Here is a 21,498-nt window from a genome sequence, read left to right as displayed (position 1 = left end):
GCGCCTTAGTGGAAGTTGAGTGAAGTTGAGCTTAAACACGTCATGGCAGGGTCTATGGCGCCAGCCATGGGGTAGGCCACAAGTACAAAATGCTGAATTTTAGGGTTTTTGGCTCTTTTTCGCTCCTTTTCTCGATCGGGGCTCCGATTAAAGTAAAAACCTGAAAACAAAGGAAAACATAGCAATAACACAACAAAATAACAATAAAACAACTAGAATGCATGTGAAATCGGAGTCGAAAATACGGTAAATTTCAATGTTATCAAACTCTCCCACACTTAAACCTTTGCTTGTCCTCAAGCAAAACATTAAAAAGCTCATAAAAGAAAATTTGTGTCTACGAGTGCTTCAGGTAAAAATTCCAAGTTCAAGTCGGGATGCAGTGATAGGTACTAACTGAGTGAACTAAGGGTATCATGATGACACTAATCCACAAATACGGACATAAACTTCATTCTTATATTAACAAACCCATATTATCCCACAATACCTAGGCCTGCCTCTTCATCTCTTTTTGTGTCCTTTTCATTCAGGCGCAATCACATTAAGCCCGTTATTCGTACATGCTTCATAGTAGAGTGGCCTGTTAGTGATTATGATCTGAGCATGGGGTTTCTGGCACATAAATATGTGTAAACCCTTTTATTGGACCCAACTGTAGTTGTGGGGGACCGGATCGTAATCCGCCCTACCGAGTTCAGTGCCAGATACCTCTGAACCAACTAACAGTGGGTAAGTTTTTCTTTTTCTTTTTCTTTTTCTTTTTCTTTTTCTTTTTGTAGCAAATTTTTACAATTCTTTGGTTTAAATGACTTTGTGAGGGTCACCTATACCGGAGTTGCCTTTTTGCTTTCTTTTATTTTTTTTGTTTTTCTGGATCATTCACTTATTTGCATCGGTCCCCTACGTAGAGGATGCGTAGGCCGGAGCTGACTGCTGAGATAAACTACTGAGGACTTATACGGAAATGATGATTAGGGCCATGGTATATGGGGTTTCGGGAGTGGTTCCTATATTTATGAAGTCTATGGTGCTAAAATAATACTGATGTTTCACAAAGTTCTCCCAAGTCACCGCATCCTTACTCAAAACATGTCTTTAAAACCTGAAAACTTTCGGAATAACACTATTTTCTTTTGCAATTTTTTTTTGGGGTGGGGCTAAAGATATGGGGAGGTAGGATTGTACTAAAGATCTACTATATTTGGTGACTCGTCAGACTCATGCATTATACTAAAAAGCAAAATAAACAACTAAAAGGAAATAACAATAAATAAACTATCTAAAAACAACAAAGAAAAAGCGATAAAGGAAAAAAAACGAGAAAGGTAATAAAGAAAAGACGATAGAGTCTCCTCCCACACTTAAATCGAACATTGTCCTCAATGTTTCGAAATAAGATAAGGGAAGAGTTACCTGACAACCTATTGCTGACCACTAGTGCCCTCGCCATCCTGAGGTGGACGACGGGATCGGGTACTACAACGGTCTCTCTGATCCATCCTCACCTGCAGGGCATCCTAAGCGGTCCTCACCTCTCGAAGGTTACCCATAATGGAACCTTGAGTGGCTTCAATGAGTGTCATGTGTCTCTGGTGGTAGTGTTGCTGACGGGCTTGTGAATCTGTGATCGTTTGCAGGGACTGTAGAACAGTATCGTAGGATCTGTCTATCCTCCACTGCGACTCTTGCATGAAGCTCATGTTATCCGCCATTTGCTGCTGGATGGTAGAGAGTAGGTCGTCACGCCTCTGCTCTCTAGCCATGTGGTCACGCCACATCTCCTCTGTAATATAGAAGCCAGGAATGGTACCTGCAGAAGAATAAGATGGTGCGGTGTGTGGTGGTGAAGGATGATGGGGGGACACATGGGGTACGGGAGATCTCTCTCTCCGATCATATTCATCATCGGTGTCATGTCCCGCCTCATCAGGAATGTTAGGAGGAAGAGGACCCAAAACAGGTGGAGCATCTAAAGCGTGGGTCCAATTCCTTTCATCTCGTACATCTGTACGTCTAGTGCACAGTAAAACAACAGATGGGATGGCTACAACATGAACCGTAAGCATATAGCCTCCTTCTCTCCTCGAACGACACAGTTTCATGTCTCTCAGAAATTTTAGGTTAATTGTGCGAGGAGGTAAGGGGTCTAGGGTAGCCATCTCATTGTTCAGGTTAAGCGCCCGAGCAATAGATGTAATCAATCCACCAAAAGAAATCGGTCCCGCTTTATTCAAAGTTAATGTCATATGAGCAAGCTTGAACGGGACTGAATTAATACGTCTATTTGTGAGGCTTCCTTGTAAAAATAGAAGCTCTCTAGCATTAACCTTATTTGGATTCTCCCGGCCAAATATAGTACATGCCAACAGGTATCTAAAAACTCTGATGGCCGGGTTGTGGATAGTTGAGGCAAGAACTCCTTCAAAAGAGTTTATGGAAGTGTTTCATAATCGCTCCCAGAAGGAAAATACCTAAACTGACCACTCTGAATCCAAAGGGGCCTCACAAATAGCACCGTCCCCATGAGGGATCCCTAACAAGCTGGCTAGTTCGTTGGTACTGAATTCGTATTCAACAGCAAACATTCTAAATCTGACAGTACCAACTGTGCTAGCAGTGTTAGGGTTGACAATATAAATCAAGGAACTCAAAAATTCAATTGTCAACCGCTCATAGGTAGGTTCTTTGTTGGAAAAGAAATTATGCAAACCTAAATTATCTAATAAATGAAATATGATATGATAGATACCTAAAGTGTAGAGACAGTTTTCGTCAACATACCTTGTCGGGAGGATTTCCCGATTTTGCAACCGTTCGATGATTTTTCTTTGTCTATCCCCCGGTTTTCCTCCTCGAAGAATGAATCCGTTAAACTCCATTTGAAAGCTCTTGAAAAGTGATGAAGAAGATGAAGTGGTTTGTGAAAAGGTTGGATTTTTACGAAATCCGACGGATGAAAATGAGAATGGAAATCGGAATAATGATTTGTACGGTGTGGTGGTTAGAAAAGTATGAGGTTTTTGTGGGTTCAAGGATGTTTTTCCAAGGTGAAAAAATGGCTTTGGAAGGTTGTAAGGTGTGAAAATGGTGAAGAAAGGGGTTCTGCCCCGACCTTTTACAGACGCTGTGGCGGGCGCCACAGGGTCTATGGCGGGCGCCACAGGGTCTATGGCGGGCGCCACAAGGCAAAATCTGGCTGGGCCAGATTTTGGTCCTTTGGCTTGAGCTTCTCTTGTCTTTTGGCTTTGAGGGGTCCGAATAGCATTTGTTTTGTGATTTTCCTAGCATCATTGGCTTGCATAATTTTATAAAAGTAAAAATAAAAGTAAAAATGAAACAAAAATTAAATATTAGACTAATAAATAAATAAACAACTAAAATAAAAAATGCAAATAAAACAAACATAAGACATATATAGATAAAAGTAGAAATATCGATGTATAGATGTAGTTTATATAATATTCCAAATGCGATAATATAAGATGGGTTATGTAAATACGAGAAAAATAAAATAAAAGAAAGATAAAATAAGATGGAATGGTGAGATCATATAGTAGGGATGTCATCTTCCTGATTGGATCCACGGAGCATGGCTACTTCCTGCCTGAGCTCTGCGATCTCCTGATATAGACAGTTGGCTTCAGTAGCATGGGTGAGATCAGACACTCCTATCTGTAAAGTGAGGTCAGCCACCTCCTGTCTAAGCTCTGCGATCTCTCTACGACACTCAGCAATCTGAGTGCGGATGTCGGGGGTCTGAAATGAAAGATTATTAGAGAAAATAGTGATTCTGGGAGATGGTGGTGTAGGCGTGTATTCAGCAATGGGTGGTGATCTCGGCTCCTCGACGGTCTCTCCCTGGCCCTCCAGAGCATAACTCCAATTCGCTGGATCATGCACACTGGTCATCATAGGATCTGGCAGTGTGAAATAATGGATAGCCTCGCTGTCGACTAGCAATCGGAACTGACATAGGTGGAAAGAGGCTCTCCCCATCAACCCTCTGGTCAAACAGAAGTCGATGTCCATGGTAGTGTACCCACAATAGGCCCGAAGACGTAACAGCTTGCGAGACAGACCTAAAGCGACAGCAATCTGCGTGATGATTCCTCCAACATGGATGACTCCTTCGGTAGATCTGGAGATACCGCTGAGATTGTATAATAAAAAGTTACCACATGCTACTGGGTGAGACTGGGATGCACAAAATAATAGGAAGATCTCCTCTTCACTCAGTAGTGTTTCTGCATCCGGTCTTCCCAAGAAGGAATGTGTTAATAGCTGCGTAGATGGATCTTGGCTTCCGCCACCCGATATATCACTCCAAAACTTCTCCACCTCCTTACTCAGAAAATATCCCATAGGTGTCTCCGGGATAGCATCAGGAGTGGTCTGGAAATCCAATAGGTCGTCGAACTCTTTCTGGCTGAAGGAGTACTCAACTCCAAAGAGTCTGAAAGTAGCATACCCATCTGGTCCAGAGTATGGGTCATAGTCGAATGAACTCAGGAAATCCAGTGTCAGGTTCCTATAGGTGTTACTCAAGTCATCAGCAAACTCGTCTCAGTGAAGCTGGTGGCTAAGGAATCGGATACTCGGCTCGATACCCAGTGCCTCCATACAGTGCTGATCAGGATAACGTGTGGGTGCCATAAGGCGCTGATACAGAGCGATGTAGCGCTCTCTCTAAGCATTATCTCTATAGGTCATGTGCATGTCATCGAAATCTTGCATCCTATACAAGTTAAGAAAGTGATCCTGAAAATACAAACTATTCAAATTTTAGTCTCAATGAAAAATATGATAAAATAAAATAAAAATAAATAAATGCGAAAAAAAAAGTAAAATGGAAGAAAAACCATGGGTTGCCTCCTACGCAGTGCTTGTTTAACATCATTAGCTTGACAATTAGAATTTATACATCTGTAGTAGTAGGAATTGGTGGATCATTCAGGGTGTGGATTGAGTAGTATGCTGGAATGTCTCCTCCTTCGTAGAGCTTCAGTATTTGTCCATTTATAATGAATGGACTACAGGTTTCGTTCTTGATTTCCACGGCTCCGAATCTCAGAATCTTGGATACTTCGAAAGGACCAGTCCATCTTGAACGTAGCTTTCCAGGGAAGAGTCGTAACCTAGAGTTGAAAAGGAGAACAGGATCGCCTATATTGAAGTTTTTCTTTATTATTCTTTTGTCGTGATAGGCTTTTGTCCTCTCTTTATATATTTTTGCATTCTCGTAGGCCGATTGCCTAAGTTCTTCTAATTTATGAATGTCTAGGATACGCTTTTCTCCAGCGGCTAGGTAGTCTAAATTCAAAGTCTTAATGGCCCAATAGGCCTTATGCTCTAATTCGAACGGTAAGTGACAGGATTTTCCATAAACTAGTTGATAAAGAGTAGTTCCTATAGGGGTTTTGAAAGCGGTTCTGTAGGCCCATAATGCTTCTTGAAGCTTTTGAGACCAGTCTCTCATAGAAATAGAAACAGTTTTCTCTAGGATTTGTTTTATCTCCCTATTAGATACTTCTACTTGGCCACTAGTCTGTGGATGGTATGGTGTTGCTACTCTATGCTTAACTCCATATTTTCTTAAAAGTTTGTCAAATATTCTCGATATAAAGTGTGATCCTCCATCGCTTATGACTAAACGTGGTGTTCCAAATCTAGGGAATATATAGTTTTTAAATAGTTTGATTACTACCCTAGTGTCGTTTGTGGGTGCAGCTATAGCTTCGATCCACTTAGACACATAGTCTACAACTACTAAGATATACCTGTTTCCTAAGGATGGTGGGAAAGATCCCATGAAATCTATACCCCATACGTCAAAGAGTTCTACTTCCTGAATGTTTCTTAGAGGCATTTCATCACGTCTTGAAATGTTTCCAGTGCGTTGGCATCTATCACATTTGACAATGCAAGCATAGACTTCACGCCACATGGTAGGCCAGAATAGGCCAGCTTGAAGAATTTTGGCGTATGTCTTAGAGGTGCTCGCATGTCCACCATAAGGTGCAGAATGACAATGCTCGATAATTTATTTACCTCTTTTTCTGGAACGCAACGGCGAAAAATGCCATCTTTACCCCTTTTGAAAAGGAGTTGTTCGTCCCAATAGAAGTTTCTCACATCGTGGAAGAATTTCTTCTTGCGGTGGTAGTCAAGATCAGGGGGTACTATATCAGCAACTAGGTAATTAACGAAGTCTGCATACCAGGGTACGTTACTTATTGCTAAGGAATTTTGGGGGTGCTCATAAAGGTCTAGGTTATTATCTTCAATGGTTTCTACTTTAGCTATCAGTCTATCATAGGAGAAATCATCATTTATGGGTACTAGTTCAGGTTTTAGATGTTCTAGCCTAGAAAGGTGATCAGCTACTACGTTTTCAGTGCCTTTTTTTATCTCTTATGTCTAAATCAAACTCTTGTAGTAATAGAATCCATCGGAGTAACCTGCGCTTGGCATCTTTTTTACTTAATAGGTAACGAATGGCAGCATGATCAGTGTAAACTATAATTTTTGCTCCTACTAGATAAGATCTAAATTTGTCTATAACGAAAACTACAGCGAGTAATTCTTTTTCAGTTGTTGTGTAGTTAAGTTGGGCAGCATCTAGGGTTCTACTGGCATAATAAATGGCATGTAATTTTTTTATCTTTCCTTTGTCCTAGAACGGCTCCAACTGCATAATCACTAGCATCGCACATTATCTCAAAAGGTTCTGACCAATCAGGTGGTTTCATAATGGGTGTCGATACTAACGCTTGTTTTAAAAGATTAAATGCGTCATTACATTTTTTATCGAAAATGAATTCAGCATCTTTCATTAAAAGTCCAGTTAAAGGTTTGGTTATTTTGGAGAAGTCCTTAATAAAACGGCGGTAGAATCGAGCGTGTCCAAGAAAGCTTCGGACTTCTCTGATGGTTTTTGGGGGTTTTAGGTTTTCTATAACTTCTATTTTAGCTTTATCTACCTCTATACCTTTTTCGGAAACTATATGTCCTAAAACTATTCCTTCGGTCACCATGAAATGACATTTTTCCCAGTTTAGCACGAGGTTCACCTCCACACATCTCTCCAGGATTTTCTCAAGGTTAGCAAGACAATTGTGGAAATCAAATCCGCAAACCGAGAAATCATCCATAAACACTTCCATGATACCATCTAGGTAATCTGCAAAGATTGACATCATGCAGCGTTGGAAAGTAGTTGGGGCATTACAGAGGCCGAATGGCATTCGTCTGTAGGCAAAAGTTCCATAAGGGCATGTAAAGGTAGTTTTTTCTTGATCTTCGGGGTGGATAGGTATTTGGAAGAATCCAGAGTATCCATCTAGATAACAGAAGTAAGAGTGTCTGGCTAGACGCTCCAACATTTGGTCTATAAATGGTAAAGGCAAATGATCCTTCCTAGTTGCTTTATTTAATTTTCTATAATCTATACACATCCACCATCCTCCTTCTAAACGTTTTGCTACATGTTCGCCTTTATCGTTTTGCACGACTGTTATGCCTCCCTTTTTAGGTACTACATGCACAGGGCTCACCCACTTACTATCCGAGATCTGATAGATGATACCTGCCTCAAGTAACTTAAGAACTTCCTTTTTAACGACATCACTCATTATAGGGTTTATTCTTCTCTGATGTTCTCTGGAGGGTTTTGAATCTTCTTCGAGCAAAATCCGATGCATGCATACGGATGGGCTTATACCTTTCAGGTCAGAGATATTATATCCTAAGGCTGAGGGATATCTTCGTAAAACATCTAAAAGTTGGTTCGTTTCCTCTTGGCTCAAGGTAGCACTAACTATAATGGGACGATTCGTCTCTTCTTCGAGGAACTCATATCTCAGGTTCTTAGGCAGTTCCTTAAGTTCTAAGGTTGGTTTCTTAGGGCATGGCATAGGATCTGGAGTAAGGGATAAACATTCGTAAAGGTTATCATCGATGTAGGGTTTCTTCGAGTCATCATCTTCCCTTATGAGAGTTGATGGTAACTTAATTGTTTTTATAATTTCTCTTTGTTCTAATTCTCTAACACATTCATCAATGATATCTAAAGCATAACACGAGTCTCCCATCACAGGTGCCATAAGAAATTTCAAAAGTATAAATTATATTTTCTCGTCACCCACCTCAAATGTCAACTTTCCTTTCTTGACATCTATTATGGCTCCTGCAGTCGATAAGAATGGTCGACCTAAAAGGATTGGTATATCATTGTCCTCTTTGATGTCCATGACAACAAAATTAGTAGGGATAAATAACTGACCTATCCTAACAGGAACATCTTCTAAAATTCCTATCGGATATTTAACAGGTCTATCGGCTAACTGAAGTGACATCTTAGTGGGCTGTAATTCTCCTAAATTTAACCTCTCACAAACTGCTAAAGGCATTAGGCTCACACTAGCTCCTAAGTCTAGAAAAGATTTTTCGATGACATGATTACCCAAAAGGCAAGGAATGGAGAAATTTCTAGGATCTTTATCTTTCTGAGCTAATTTGTCCTCGGAAATAGCATTACATTCCAAAGGCTTCGGATCGTCAAGTCTACGTTTGTTGGTAAGGATGTCTTTGAGAAACTTTGCATAAGAAGGTATTTGGGTGATGGCTTATGTGAAAGGGATTTCTACATGAAGTTTTTCTATAACTTTAATAAATTTTTGATATTGTTTATTGATCTGGGTTTGTTTGAGTCTTTGCGGATATGGTATAGGTGGTTTATATGGCTGGGGTGGTACGTAAGTTTTGTCTTTAAGTTCTTCTCCTTTTTCTCGACCTTCCTGGTTTTCAGATTCCTCTGGTTCCTTTACTTTGTCCGTGGGTTCGGTACATTCCTTAGAAGTTTCGGGTTCACTCAATCTAGGGTTTGGTGGATCATCATCAGCATTCCCACTTCGTAGAGGAATGGCATTGGCTTGTCCTTTCGGATTTTGTTGAGGTTGTCCAGGGAATTGTCCTCCAGGTGTAGTCTGAGGGGCTTGGTTTAAAGCTACCTGAGAGATCTGGGTTTCAAGCATCTTAATATGAGTAACTATTTGGTCAACCTTGGTTCCTAACTGAGTAATCAATTTGTTAACATTAATGTTTTGATTCATGAACTCCTTGTTTTGTTGGGTTTGAGCGGTGATAAAATTTTCCATAATTTTCTCAAGGCTCGGCTTTGGTGGCACAGGTTGCATAGGTTGATTTGATCTTGGGGCTTGATAACTAGGTCTCAGAGGTGCATTATTTTGAATAGGGTTGTTATTTTTATATGAGAAGTTCGGGTGATTCCTCCATCCAGGGTTATAGGTATTTGAATATGGGTTCCCTTGGGTGTAGTTCACTTGCTCAGAGTGGGTTTCATTTAATAGACTACATTCTGCAGATTGGTGTCCTTTGGTCCCACATATCTCACAATCTGACGAAACTGCGGCTACAGTATTCGGGTTTATGCACATATGCTCGACCTTAAGGGTTAATGCATCCATTTTAGCTTGCATCATGTCTATAGAGCTTAGTTCATGCACTCCTCCTTGGGCTTCCTTCTTCTCTACTGTCGCTCGTTCGACTCCCCATGATTGGTGGTTTTGAGCCATATCTTCGATGAGGGCACTAGCTTCAGGATAAGGTTTGTTCATCAGAGCACCGCCTGCGGCAGCGTCGATGGTCATCTTTGTGTTATAATGAAGTCCATTATAGAAGTTTTGAATGATTAACCAATTTTCTAAACCATGATGTGGGCATGCTCGTAACAACTCTTTATATCTCTCTCAAGCTTCGAACAACGATTCTCCTTGGTTTTGGATAAATCTAGTTATATGGTTTCGAAGAACGACGGTCTTACTCGGGGGAAAATATCTAGCAAGAAAAACTCTTCTAAGGTTATCCCAAGTCGTAATGGAATTGGGTGGAAGGGAATCTAACCATGATAGGGCTTTATCTCTGAGGGAAAAAGGGAATAATCTTAAACGTATTGCCTCAGGAGAAGCTCCATTGGTTTTAAAAGTGTCTGCTAATTGAAGAAATATTTTTAAATGTTGGTTTGGGTTCTCAGTAGCGAGACCTGCGAATTGTCTCTGTTGCACTAGTTGCAACAGGGATGGTTTAAGTTCAAAATTATTAGCTGGGATGGTTGGGTTTACTATACTAGAACTAGGTTCTTCATTAGATGGTTGAGCGAAATCTTTAAGAGGTCTTTAGTTTTGATCTTCGGTCATAACTCTCTTAATCCTATGAAAGAATAAACGTGCGCGAGCGTAACGTTCAGGTTCCGCCAGAGGGTGTACTAAGCTTAAACTTCCGGTGCTGCGAGTTCTTCGCATTTACCGGCGGGAAATAGCCTAAGTCTAAACGATATAACAACAGAAAAATGAAATTTGACGAAATTGGTCCCCGACAACGGCGCCAAAAACTTGATGCGGTGTTTCGCAAGTATACGAATGCGTCAGAGTAATATAAAAGATTGTCGAATCCACAGAGACCAAGTGTCAATCTATCGTTATCTATTGTTATGGTGTTTATCAAAGGCAATCAAAATAGGTGTTTTTGGAGTGTGCAATGAAAAGTAAAGTATTGAATAAAGATTAATTAATAAAGACATGGTCGAATGTAATTCACGTAATCAATTAATAATCCAAGTACTTGCTAATAGAGCTACTTATGGGCAGTGTTTCCTACTTTGAAAAGAACTAATTTAACGGGAACTGTCGCTTTCGCGTATTCAGAACCGAGTTGTACTCCCTAATCAAACCCTCTTATTGTCACTTATAAAAAGGTGCGCACTGCGTTAGAGTAGTAAACCTATTTTTAAGAAATATAGTATCTTGACTAAGTTGAAAAGTATTATAACATGGACTTCTTAACCAAAAGAGGTTCTCACGAAACAGACTCTAAACTTATAAACGCGTCCGAAAATAGTTTTAAAATCTCTTTTCTTCTAAAGTTAAAAACTCCTAATGAACTAAACAAAGCGCTTTCGCTGTTTTTGAAATAGTTAAAAACAATTAAGTTTAAAAAGACGTTGGACGGCTTTCGATCTTACCCAACGAAATTGAAGTGCGGGAAAACTTAAGTTGAAAGTTAAAATAGCCCTTAAGTGTTTCTACGAACAATTGTACGGATTATCGGTTCAATTACGATCCTTACATTCTAACCTTATAGATTTAGTTAGACATGGTAAAGTAAAAGTGCATTAATTTAAATAAAAGTAGTGCGAGTGCGGAAAGTAAATAAAAGTAGTGTGAGTGCGAGGAAATAAATAATTTAAAGCGAGTGCGAGAAATAAATAATTTAAAGCGAGTGCGAGGAAATAAATAATTTAAAGCGAGTGCGAGGAAATAAATAATTTAAAGCGAGTGCGAGGAAATAAATAATTTAAAGCGAGTGCGGGAAAATAAATAAAGTAAAGCGAGTGCGGGAAAATAAATAAAGTAAAACGAGTGCGAGAAAATAAATAAGATAAAGACAAGTAATAAAAACCTTCTCCAATCGGAGGGTTGAATAAATTGCAAAGCGGAAATGAAAATGGCGGCAGGATTAACTTCCTTCCAAAGTGCTTCAAACTCGATTACAGACTCTATCACAAACTCGATTACACAATTGTGGTAACACTCCAATGCGAAGCGATTACCACTTTATAATACTGAATATATGCCTAAGTGAAACAAAGTTGCTATGAGTTTGTCTCTGCTCTAAGTTTGGATGATTGTAAAAGTGATTTCGAGTTTCTATTTATAAGCAAGTAAAAAGATGGAAATGACCAGGATGCCCTTCAACTTGAAAATGGGAGGGAAAACTTTTCCTCTTGTGGCGCCCGCCACAAGGCCATGGCGTCCGCCACAAGGCCAATCTGAGGCGCCTTAGTGGAAGTAGTGGGGAACGTGGAAGTTGAGGGAAGTTGAGCTTGGACACGTCATGGCAGGGTCTATGGCGTCAGTCATGGGGTAGGCCACAAGTACAAAATGCTGAATTTAAGGGTTTGGGGCTCTTTTTCGCTCCTTTTCTCGATCGGGGCTCCGATTAAAGTAAAAACCTGAAAACAAAGGAAAACATAGCAATAACACAACAAAATAACAATAAAACAACTAGAATGCATGTGAAATCGGAGTCGAAAATACGGTAAATTTCAGTGTTATCAGTATGATTGAACCCAAAGCTTCGAACGGACATCGTTTCATCCTGGTAGCTATTGATTACTTCACCAAATGGGTTGAAGCACCATCTTATGCTAATATGACCAAGCAGTTTATGGTCCGATTTATTAAGAATCAGATTATTTGTCAATATGGTGTTCTATGTAAGATCATTACTGATAATGGGTCGAACTTGAGTAACAAGATGATGAAAGAGCTTTGTGACGACTTCAAGATTGAACATCATAACTCTTCCCTTTACAGACCTAAGATGAATGGGGTTATTAAAGATATGAATAAGAACATTAAGAAGATTATCCAGAAGATAGTCTTGATGTATAAAGATTGGCATGGGATGCTCCCGTTTTCTTTGCATGGATATCGTACATCCGTCCACACTTCAACAGGGGCAACCCCTTTCTCTCGTGTGTATGGAATGGAAGTAGTGCTCCCTGTGGAGGTTGCTGACCTGATCATATCCTTTGGTATTTTTTCTCTCTACATATTCCTCCTCAAACGCTTCAATGCTTTCTAGGGTGAGCCTCGACCCTGTAGGTAGGACCTGCCACCTCTCCATTTGATTTCACCTTAATTTGATTAGCAAGATGTAGGGGATGATGAGGGGAATCAAATCCCGAAGGTTTCATGCTTTCATTCCCCCATATCGTGATTTATTTTTGTTGAAGTAGATAAGGGTTCTTGGATTTATTTTTGTGATTTGATTGTCTCATTAAATTTCAAGTGGGGTGAGTGTGATGTTTGATCAGAGGAGGTAAAAACAAGTTGAGTAATGGTGGTTTTGGCTCATACCGGCTAGCTTCGTCACCTCCGGTGTGACAAATCGATTTCTGGCAAAGGAGACTTGAGAGAGATTAAAGAGAGGTCTGTAGGCTAAGAAAAAAATGAATGAGGGAACTTGAGATCCCTTCCTTACCTTTTCCCCTTGTGTTGGGCCTTAGAAGCTAAGCCCAAAGGGCCTTAATTCATTGCACCCATGGAATTACTAATGCACCTCCCTCTGAATGCAAACAACAACGATAACAACTTGGGCCTTCAGTCTAGGCCCAACGCCCCTTTTGCTACCAGACACCCTGGTTCAACAACATACCCCCCTGCAAAGTGACTTTGATTATTAATTATTAGTATTAGGTTTATCTTTTAATTATTTTTGTAACAGATTAAATAGTACATAAAAAATTTACATCAAAATATTATGATCCCTCTCATTAGATTTTAATCAGATACACATTTTAATCGGATTCCTTTTAGTTAAAATTTAATTCCCTTTTGTTTCAATTAGGCACACATTAGAGATTAGGGTTTATACATGATAATCCTAATTTTTAATGCCTTTAATTTTGTTCATATTCCCATGTGCTTACTGAATGGTTCTTAATATGATCATATCTCTGATTAATTATTTGATGATCAAATTTACCTTTGATCAAATAATTACATGTTTTGAATTAGACTTGTTTTGTATGACTTTTCAGGAACAATTTGTATGCTCCCCTTAGGATCTACATTCATTCAAGTGATCATAAGCCCCTTGATCACTTGATTGAATTGAGTTTTCATACTTATTGTTAGGTTGTTTGTATTGTGATTGGCATCATTTTGTTAAAACAAGTGAAATAGAAAGATGTTGGACAAGATATCTTGACATGCTTGTACGACATTGTGGCGTGTTGTCGTTTTACATTCTTTTAAGATTTGCTTTTTAGCATGAGATTAATGAAGATTCTTTGAAGATTTGATTCACGTATTTTGTGGCTCAACAAGCGTTTATTTTAGAAGAAAAGGTCGGTTTAAGCTTTCCCTTGTTTCCTAAGAAAGGATGCCAAAACATTTAAGGAGACATCATATTTGATTTGATCATATTTGATTATGCAGAAGATTATGCAACAATATGATTTGGATATGCTGATTATTTAGCTCGAAGCCTATGTTATTCTGGGGCTATTTAAAGGACGATTATAAACCTAAGAAAATAACAAAGATACGTATGTGATAGTCTCTGTTAGGGTTTATTTTGTTCATTATTATTTGTGAGCCATTCTTATGTCTCTTAGATGCTTGAATTGGACTGAGTTTTTTTTAGTTGTAATTGTGAATCACTCATGAGATTTTAAGCAATAGTGGATTATGTTTCATTGGAAATATGTCTTTTATTTATTGTTTGAGGTTGTTATCATTGTTGTGTGATTGAAGGGAAGTGAAAATGGTCTCATAACTAGGAGAGTCTTAGATAGAAATTCCAATAGTGATGATTAGTTGAGAAGTTTGTAAAACCAGAGGTTGTTTAGAACTTCAAACTAGTACTATTATAATGGATTTCCTTCCTGGCTTGGATGCCCCAAGATGTAGGTGACGTTGCACCGAACTGGGTCAACAATTGACCTATGTTATTTACTTCCTGCTATTTACTAGAACACTGTGATTGCTTGTGTTATGATAATGTCTTGATCCTTGTGTCGTGATATCATATACGACATCTGTTATCTGCATACTAGAATTTCAATTGGCATCAGAGCTGGCACCCTGTTCTGTTTTGGGTGAGCTCCAAGGAGATATTTTTTGGTACTATGGACAAGGAAGGAGGATTTGTCAACATACCACCTATTCTGGATGGCAACAACTATGATTAATGGAAATCACGTATGGTGGCTTTTCTAAAATCTATCGGTAATAAAACCTGGAAAGCAGTTATCAAAGGTTGGGAACATCTTGTGGTGCAAGAGAAAGATGGGAAGGACATAACTAATTTGAAGCCTGAAGAGGATTGGTCTAAGGAAGAAGATGAACTTGCTCTTGGAAACTCCAAAGCCTTGAATGCCTTGTTCAATGGAGTTGACAAAAATATATTCAGGTTAATAAATACTTGTACTGTGGCCAAAGATGCATGGGAAATCCCCATAACCACTCATGAAGGCACATCAAAAGTAAAAATGTCAAGACTTCAACTTCTCACCACCAAATTTGAGAATCTCAGGATGAAAGATAATGATTTTATTCATGATTTTCACATGAATATTATTGATATTGCCAATTCATCTAGTGCCTTGGGCAAGAGGATGTCAGAGGAGAAGCTTGTTATAAAAATCTTCAGGTATTCGCCTAAGAAGTTTGACATGAAGGTCACGGCTATTGAAGAAGCACAAGACATTTGCAACATAAAAGTGAAGGAGCTTATTGGGTCACTTCAAACTTTTGAATTGACTATCAGTGATAGATCTGGAAAAAGAAAGAACAAAGCATAACTTTTATCTACAACACTGATGATGAAGAAACTCAATGTGATATAGAGACTGATGAAGGGATTTGTAATGTTATTGTTCTTATTAGGAGGCAATTCAATAAGGTGTTGAAGAGAATGGATAGGAATTCAAGACCTAATGTCAAGAACATGTCATTCGACATCAGTAAGAATAATGACTTTCAGAGAAAAGAAAGAGCAGAGGAGAAACCCAATAAAGGAAAAGGTATTCGGTGTCATGGATGTGAGGGTTTTGGTCACATATGATCAGAATGTCCCACGTATCTCAAGAAACAAAAGAAGGGTTTGTCTGTTTCTTTGTCTGATAATGATTATGAAGGTGAAACTGATGATGAAACTGCTAAGCATATTATAGCTTTTACTGGTAGATATGAATCTAATGAAGATTCATAGTTAGGATATCTCTTATGAATAATTGGTTGTCTCCTACAGATAATTATGTGTCATAAGTGAATAGGTTTTCAAGATAGGAGAATAGCAGAAGAGAATCATAGGTTAACTGCAGGTTGAAAAAGAGAAACTTTTATCTACTATCTCTGACCTTCAAAATGAAGTAGCCCTATTGAATTCTAAACTTGAAAACATGACCAAATAATTAAGAATGTTGAACAATGGGTATGATATGTTATATGAAATTCTTCAAGTTGGAAAAGGGGCTGGAAACTTAAAAGGTATAGGTTTTGATTACCAATCTCTGAAAGGAAAAACCCCTGTGACAAAAAAATTTCCTCCAGAAAGGAATTATGATACCATGATGTCCTAACAAATGTTACAACCTACCTACCAGACATCAGAAAACTAAAACTAAAGTCAAGTTTTTGCCCTGGAAATGTCATTATTGTGGTAAATATGGACATATAAAGCATTTCTGTTACAGACTGTATGGTTATCCAAAACATCCAACATATCCAAGGGCTAATCATGTGATGATTAAAACTAGAAAGGAGTGGAAACCTAAGGTTGTTGATACTTGTCTTATAGTCCATACTTCTTTTAGAGCTTCATCTAGAGAAGACTGGTACTTTGACAGTGGATGTTCTAGACATATGACAGGGGTCAAGAAGTATTTAGTGGATATTAAGTCTTATTCCACCACTTTTGTCACTTTTGGTGATGGAGGTACAAGTGAAATTAAATGGATATGAAAGTTAGTGTGTACTGGAATTCCTAGACTTGATGATGTTCTTCTTGTACAAGGATTGACTATTTTTCTGATCAACATTAGTCAATCGTGTGATAAAGGTTTAAAAGTCAATTTTACCAAGTCAAAATGTTTGGTTACAAATGAGAAGAATGATATTATGATGAGAGGATTTAGGGCTAAAGACAATTGTTATTTATGGATACAATAAGAAACTACTTGTTCTTCCACATGCTTAATGTCCAAGGAAGATGAAGTTAAGTTGTGGCACCAGAAGCTTGGACATCTGAATTTCAAAGGTATGAAGAAGATTATGTTTGAAGAAGATATTAGAGTTCTACCAAAACTCAAAATTGAGGAGGGTAAAGTTTGTGGTGAGTGTCAAATTGGGAAGCAAACCAAGATGTCACACCCGAAGTTGCAACATCAAATGACTTCCAAAGTTTTAGAACTTATTCATATGAACTTAATAATGCCTATGCAAGTTGAAAGCCTTGGTGGAAAGAGGTATGTCTATGTGGTTGTTAATGATTTTTCAAGGTTTACTTGGGTGAATTTTATCAAAGAAAAATTAGACACTTTTGAGCTATTCAAAGAGCTCTGTCAACGCCTTCAAAGAGAGAAGGAAAATGTGATTGTCAGAATCAGAAGTGACCGTGGCAGGGAGTTTGAAAATGCATTTTTTAATTTTGTTATTTTGAAGGTATTGGTCATGAATTCTCATCTCCCATCACTCCTTAGCAAAATGGAGTTGTAGAACGCAAGAATAGAACTTTACAAGAATCAGCTAGAGTCATGTTAGATGCTAAAAATCTTCCTTATCATTTTTGGGCTGAAGCCATGAACATTGCTTACTATATTAACAACCGAGTTACTCTAAGAATTGGTACATCCTTAACTCTCTATGAACTATGGAAAGGAAGGAAACCTACTGTTAAATACTTTCATGTGTTTGGGAGTAAATGTCACATCCTTACTGATCGAGAATAGAGGAGAAAGATGGATCCCAAAAGTGACGAAGGGATATTTTTTGGTTACTCTATAAACATCAGAGCTTACGTGGTATTTAAATCCATAACATCCTTATTGATCGAGAACAAAGGGTCATTATGGAATCCATTAATGTTGTGGTTTATGATTCAATTATTAAAGGGGTTGCCGTCAATGAAGATGTTGGAATATCATCTTAGCAGACTGATGCTTCGGAAAATGTGGAAGATATTGAGTCCAACATTGAGCTAGAAAGGACTGAATCAGATAACCATCAAGCCAACGAAGGTCCTTTATATCATAATTCATAAAGATCATCCAAAGGAACTTATTATTGGGAATCTTAATGTAGGGATCACCACTAGATCCTGAGATGTGATATCTAATGCTTGCTTTGTCTCAAAGTTTGAACCTAAAAATGTGAAGGAAGCCTTGACTGATGAATTTTGGATCAATGTTATGCAAGAAGAACTATGGTAGTTCATAAGGAATAAAGTGTGGGACCTGGTTCCTAGGCCTGAAGGGATGAATGTTATTGGCACAAAGTGGATTTACAAGAACAAATCTGCTGAAAATGGAATTGTGACCAGAAACAAGGTTAGGCTTGTTGCTCAAGGATACACTTAAGTTGAAAAGGTTGATTTTGATGAGACTTTTGCACTTGTTTCTCATCTTGAATCCATAAGATTGCTCTTATGAGTGACATGTATGCTAAAATTCAAGCTATTTCAGATGGATGTGAAAAGTGCCTTCTTGAATGGGTACTTGAATGAAGAAGTGTATGTTGAACAGCCCAAGGGGTTCATAGATCCTAGTTTTCCATATCATGTTTACAAACTAAGGAAAGCTCTCTATGGATTGAAGCAAGCACCTAGAGCTTGGTATGAAAGGTTAATTGAGTTTCTTGTCAACAATGGCTATAGGAAAGGGGGAATAAACAAGACCTTGTTTGTTAAAGAAGAGCATGGTAAACTCGTGATAGCCCAAATATATGTTGATGACATTGTGTTTGGAGGGATGTCGAACCAGATGGTTCAACATTTTGTCAAGTAAATGCAATCTTAATTTGAGATGAGTGTTGTTGGTGAATTAACCTATTTTCTTGGTCTTCAAGTTAAACAAATGGATGATACTATCTTCATTTCTCAAAGTAAGTATGCTAAGAATATAGTGAAGAAGTTTGGCTTAGAAAGTGCTAGTCACAAAAGGACACCTGTAGCAACTCACTTGAAATTAACTAAGGATGAAAAAGGTGTTGATGTGGATCAGAGTTTGCGCAGGAGTATGATTGGTAGTCTTTTGTATGTTACAGTTAGCAGACCAAACATCACTTTTACTGTAGGAGTATGTGCTAGATATTAGGTTGAGCCTAAAATCAGTCACATTACTCAAGTGAAGAGGATCTTGAAATACATCAATGGTACTAGTGAATATGGCATGTTGTATTCTCATAGTTCTAATTCCATGCTTGTAGGGTATTGTGATGCAGACTGGGCAGGTAATGTTGATGATAGAAAAAGTACTTCTGGAGGATGCTTCTTCTTAGGAAACAATCTTATCTCGTGGTTCAACAAGAAGCAAAATTGTCTACTATTAAGGTTGAGTATATTGCAGCAGGAAGCAGTTGCTCTCAATTGATTTGGATGAAAAAAATGCTAAAGGAATATAATGTCAAGCAAGATGTCATGACATTATATTGAGACAATATGAGTGCAATCAACATATCCAAGAATTTCATTCAACATAGCATGACAAAGCATATTGATATTTGTCATCATTTTATTAGGGATCTTATTGAGAACAAAATTGTTACTCTTGAGCATGTGGCCACTAAGAAGTAATTGGACGATATATTTACTAAAGCTTTTGATGCAAATCAGTTTGAGAAGTTAGTGGGAGAATTGGGGATTTTCATGTTTGAAGAGTTATAGCAATTACTGATGTGGAGGCGTGCAAACAATATTTTCTCTTCCCTCCATTTAGTGGTGCACAAAACTCCAGGGAAATCAATACAAACTTTCCTTGTTTTTCTCCTAACATGCCATCATCTCTCTCTTACCTACTCCATTGATTCCATTATCCTTACCTTTAATAAACTGTTCATCATTGTTCTCGTTTACTTTCATCTCTCTACGGTCAATCTCAACACAAAATTTGTCATCAAAATGTCTAAACCTTCTGGTTCTACACCTAGAAAAAGCACCAAAGATCAATCGGCCCCTAGGATTGCTTGTGCTAATTGGATCATTCAGATGTGGTAATTGATGTCGTTCCCCTCTCCATTGTTCCAGGACATATTCCTACTAAAAGTAGGGCTAGAACACCTACTGTGAAAAAGGCTAAGCCTTCAACTGTAAGTAAATCTTCTAACCCATATAGGACGATTCAAATTCCTTCTAGTGAGATTAGGAATATTGAGCCCTCTATTAATGTCAAGAAACCTCACTCTATGACTAGCTAATATCTTGATCTTATTAAAACCACTGATGTCGAACCTGATATTGTTGCATCTGCTAAATGTTCTGTTGTTCCAAATGCAATGGCTAGTGTTGAATCATCTAAAAAATCTGACTATGGGACTATAAACCCTAGATCTGATAAGACCCTAGGTCAATCTAGTATGAATGTTGTTGATAAAGATAGTGTTGATAAGAGTATTTGTGTCTTAATCTCCAAAATCTTGAATGTTGAACCTAAGTCTGATATTGTGCCAGATGTCACTACATCTTTGGCCCAAACTGATTATCCTATTGAAACCTCACTTGAAAAATCTGATGGAAAGTCTAATAGTGAGTCTTGTGCAATTAAGTCCCCTGAAAAATCTGAAGAGAAAGATGATTCTGATAGTATGTATGTTGATATGTCTGACAAAGAAGAAAATTTTATTGTGAAGAAGGATCTATCTACAGAAATTGTAAATGTAGATGGTCTGGACTCTGATGATAAGCTCATTGGTAAGAGATTGGCTCCAGTGATATCTAAGAGGTTAAAGAGTAGAAAAGGAAATTTGTTGAGTCTACAAGCAAGCCTCCCAAGGCTCCCAAGAAAAGTACAAGTGTTGGTCTTGCTAAAGGGTGGAGCAACGTTGTAACTCCTGCCACCAAGAAAAGATCTTTGAAGAGGAAGGAAGATTCATCTAGTCTTAGTGACTCTGAGTATGATGTCGAACAAAATGTTTCAGACATCGTGCCTCTAAAGAAAGCTATTGGGAAAAAGGTCACTGCTAATGTGCCTGAAGTTCCCATTGACAACATCTCTTTTCACTCTGTTGAGAATGTTGAAAAATGGAAGTTTGTGTACCAAAAGAGGTTGGCTTTGGAAAGATACCTTGAGAAGGATGCCCTTGAATGTAAGGAGGTAGTAAGTCTTATTGATAATGCTAGGTTGATGGAAAGTGTGGTTAATTTTGGCAAGTGTTATAAGATACTTGTAAAAAAACTCATTGTAAATATTTCTAAGGATTGTGATAACAAGAGGAATAAAGAGTTCAGAAAGGTATGTGTGAGAGGAAATTGTGTGGAATTTTCTCCAGAAATCATTAACAGGTTCATATGCAGAAGTGAAGAGGAACAAGCTAAAGTGGAGGTATCTGATAATATTGTTTGCAAAGAAATCGCTACCAAACAGTTGTCACAATGACTAAGAAAGAGCAAGCTATCAACTAGCAAGTTGAGTGTGAAGTATGTTGTGCTTCATAGGATAAGAGCTATCAATTGGGTTCCTACAAATCATACCTCAACCATAGTTATAGGTTTAGGTAAATTCATTTGCATTGTTGGAACCAAAACCAAGTTTGATTTTGGGTCTTATGTCTTTGAGCAAAGTTTAAAGCATGTTAGTACTTTTGTTGTGAAAATGCCTATTGTTTTTCCCTCTCTAATTTGTGGAATAATTCTGATAAGTTTTGATGCATCAAGTAAGATGGAATCTCCTATATCTTTGAATTATAGGTTGTTTGC

General features: G+C 38.2%; 1 protein-coding gene and 1 non-coding gene across 2 annotated transcripts; both read left to right on the top strand.

Annotated features, from left to right (window-relative positions):
- Window positions 1-9,726: 9,726 nt before the first annotated feature.
- LOC127108801 (small nucleolar RNA R71) lies at window positions 9,727-9,833 on the top strand. Its single transcript, XR_007796312.1, has one exon. It is a non-coding gene; the product is annotated as a small nucleolar RNA R71 (small nucleolar RNA).
- Window positions 9,834-20,078: 10,245 nt separating this feature from the next.
- On the top strand, window positions 20,079-21,178 carry LOC127102603 (uncharacterized). Its single transcript, XM_051039955.1, has 2 exons — window positions 20,079-20,493; window positions 20,613-21,178. Exons 1-2 carry the CDS (start codon window positions 20,079-20,081, stop codon window positions 21,176-21,178), a joined length of 981 nt encoding a protein of 326 aa, XP_050895912.1.
- The last annotated feature ends 320 nt before the right edge of the window (window positions 21,179-21,498 follow it).

This window comes from Lathyrus oleraceus, chromosome 7 (assembly GCF_024323335.1).
Source record: "Lathyrus oleraceus cultivar Zhongwan6 chromosome 7, CAAS_Psat_ZW6_1.0, whole genome shotgun sequence".
NCBI classification, from domain to species: domain Eukaryota; kingdom Viridiplantae; phylum Streptophyta; class Magnoliopsida; order Fabales; family Fabaceae; genus Lathyrus; species Lathyrus oleraceus.
This window is presented reverse-complemented; position numbering and strand designations above follow the sequence as displayed.

Coding starts and splice junctions, on each gene's coding strand:
- LOC127102603 (XM_051039955.1), top strand. CDS start 20,079: ATGGCTAGTGTTGAATCATCTAAAAAATCTGACTATGGGACTATAAAC. Junction 20,494..20,612: donor CTCTGATGATAAGCTCATTG/GTAAGAGATTGG, acceptor GTCTTGCTAAAG/GGTGGAGCAACGTTGTAACT.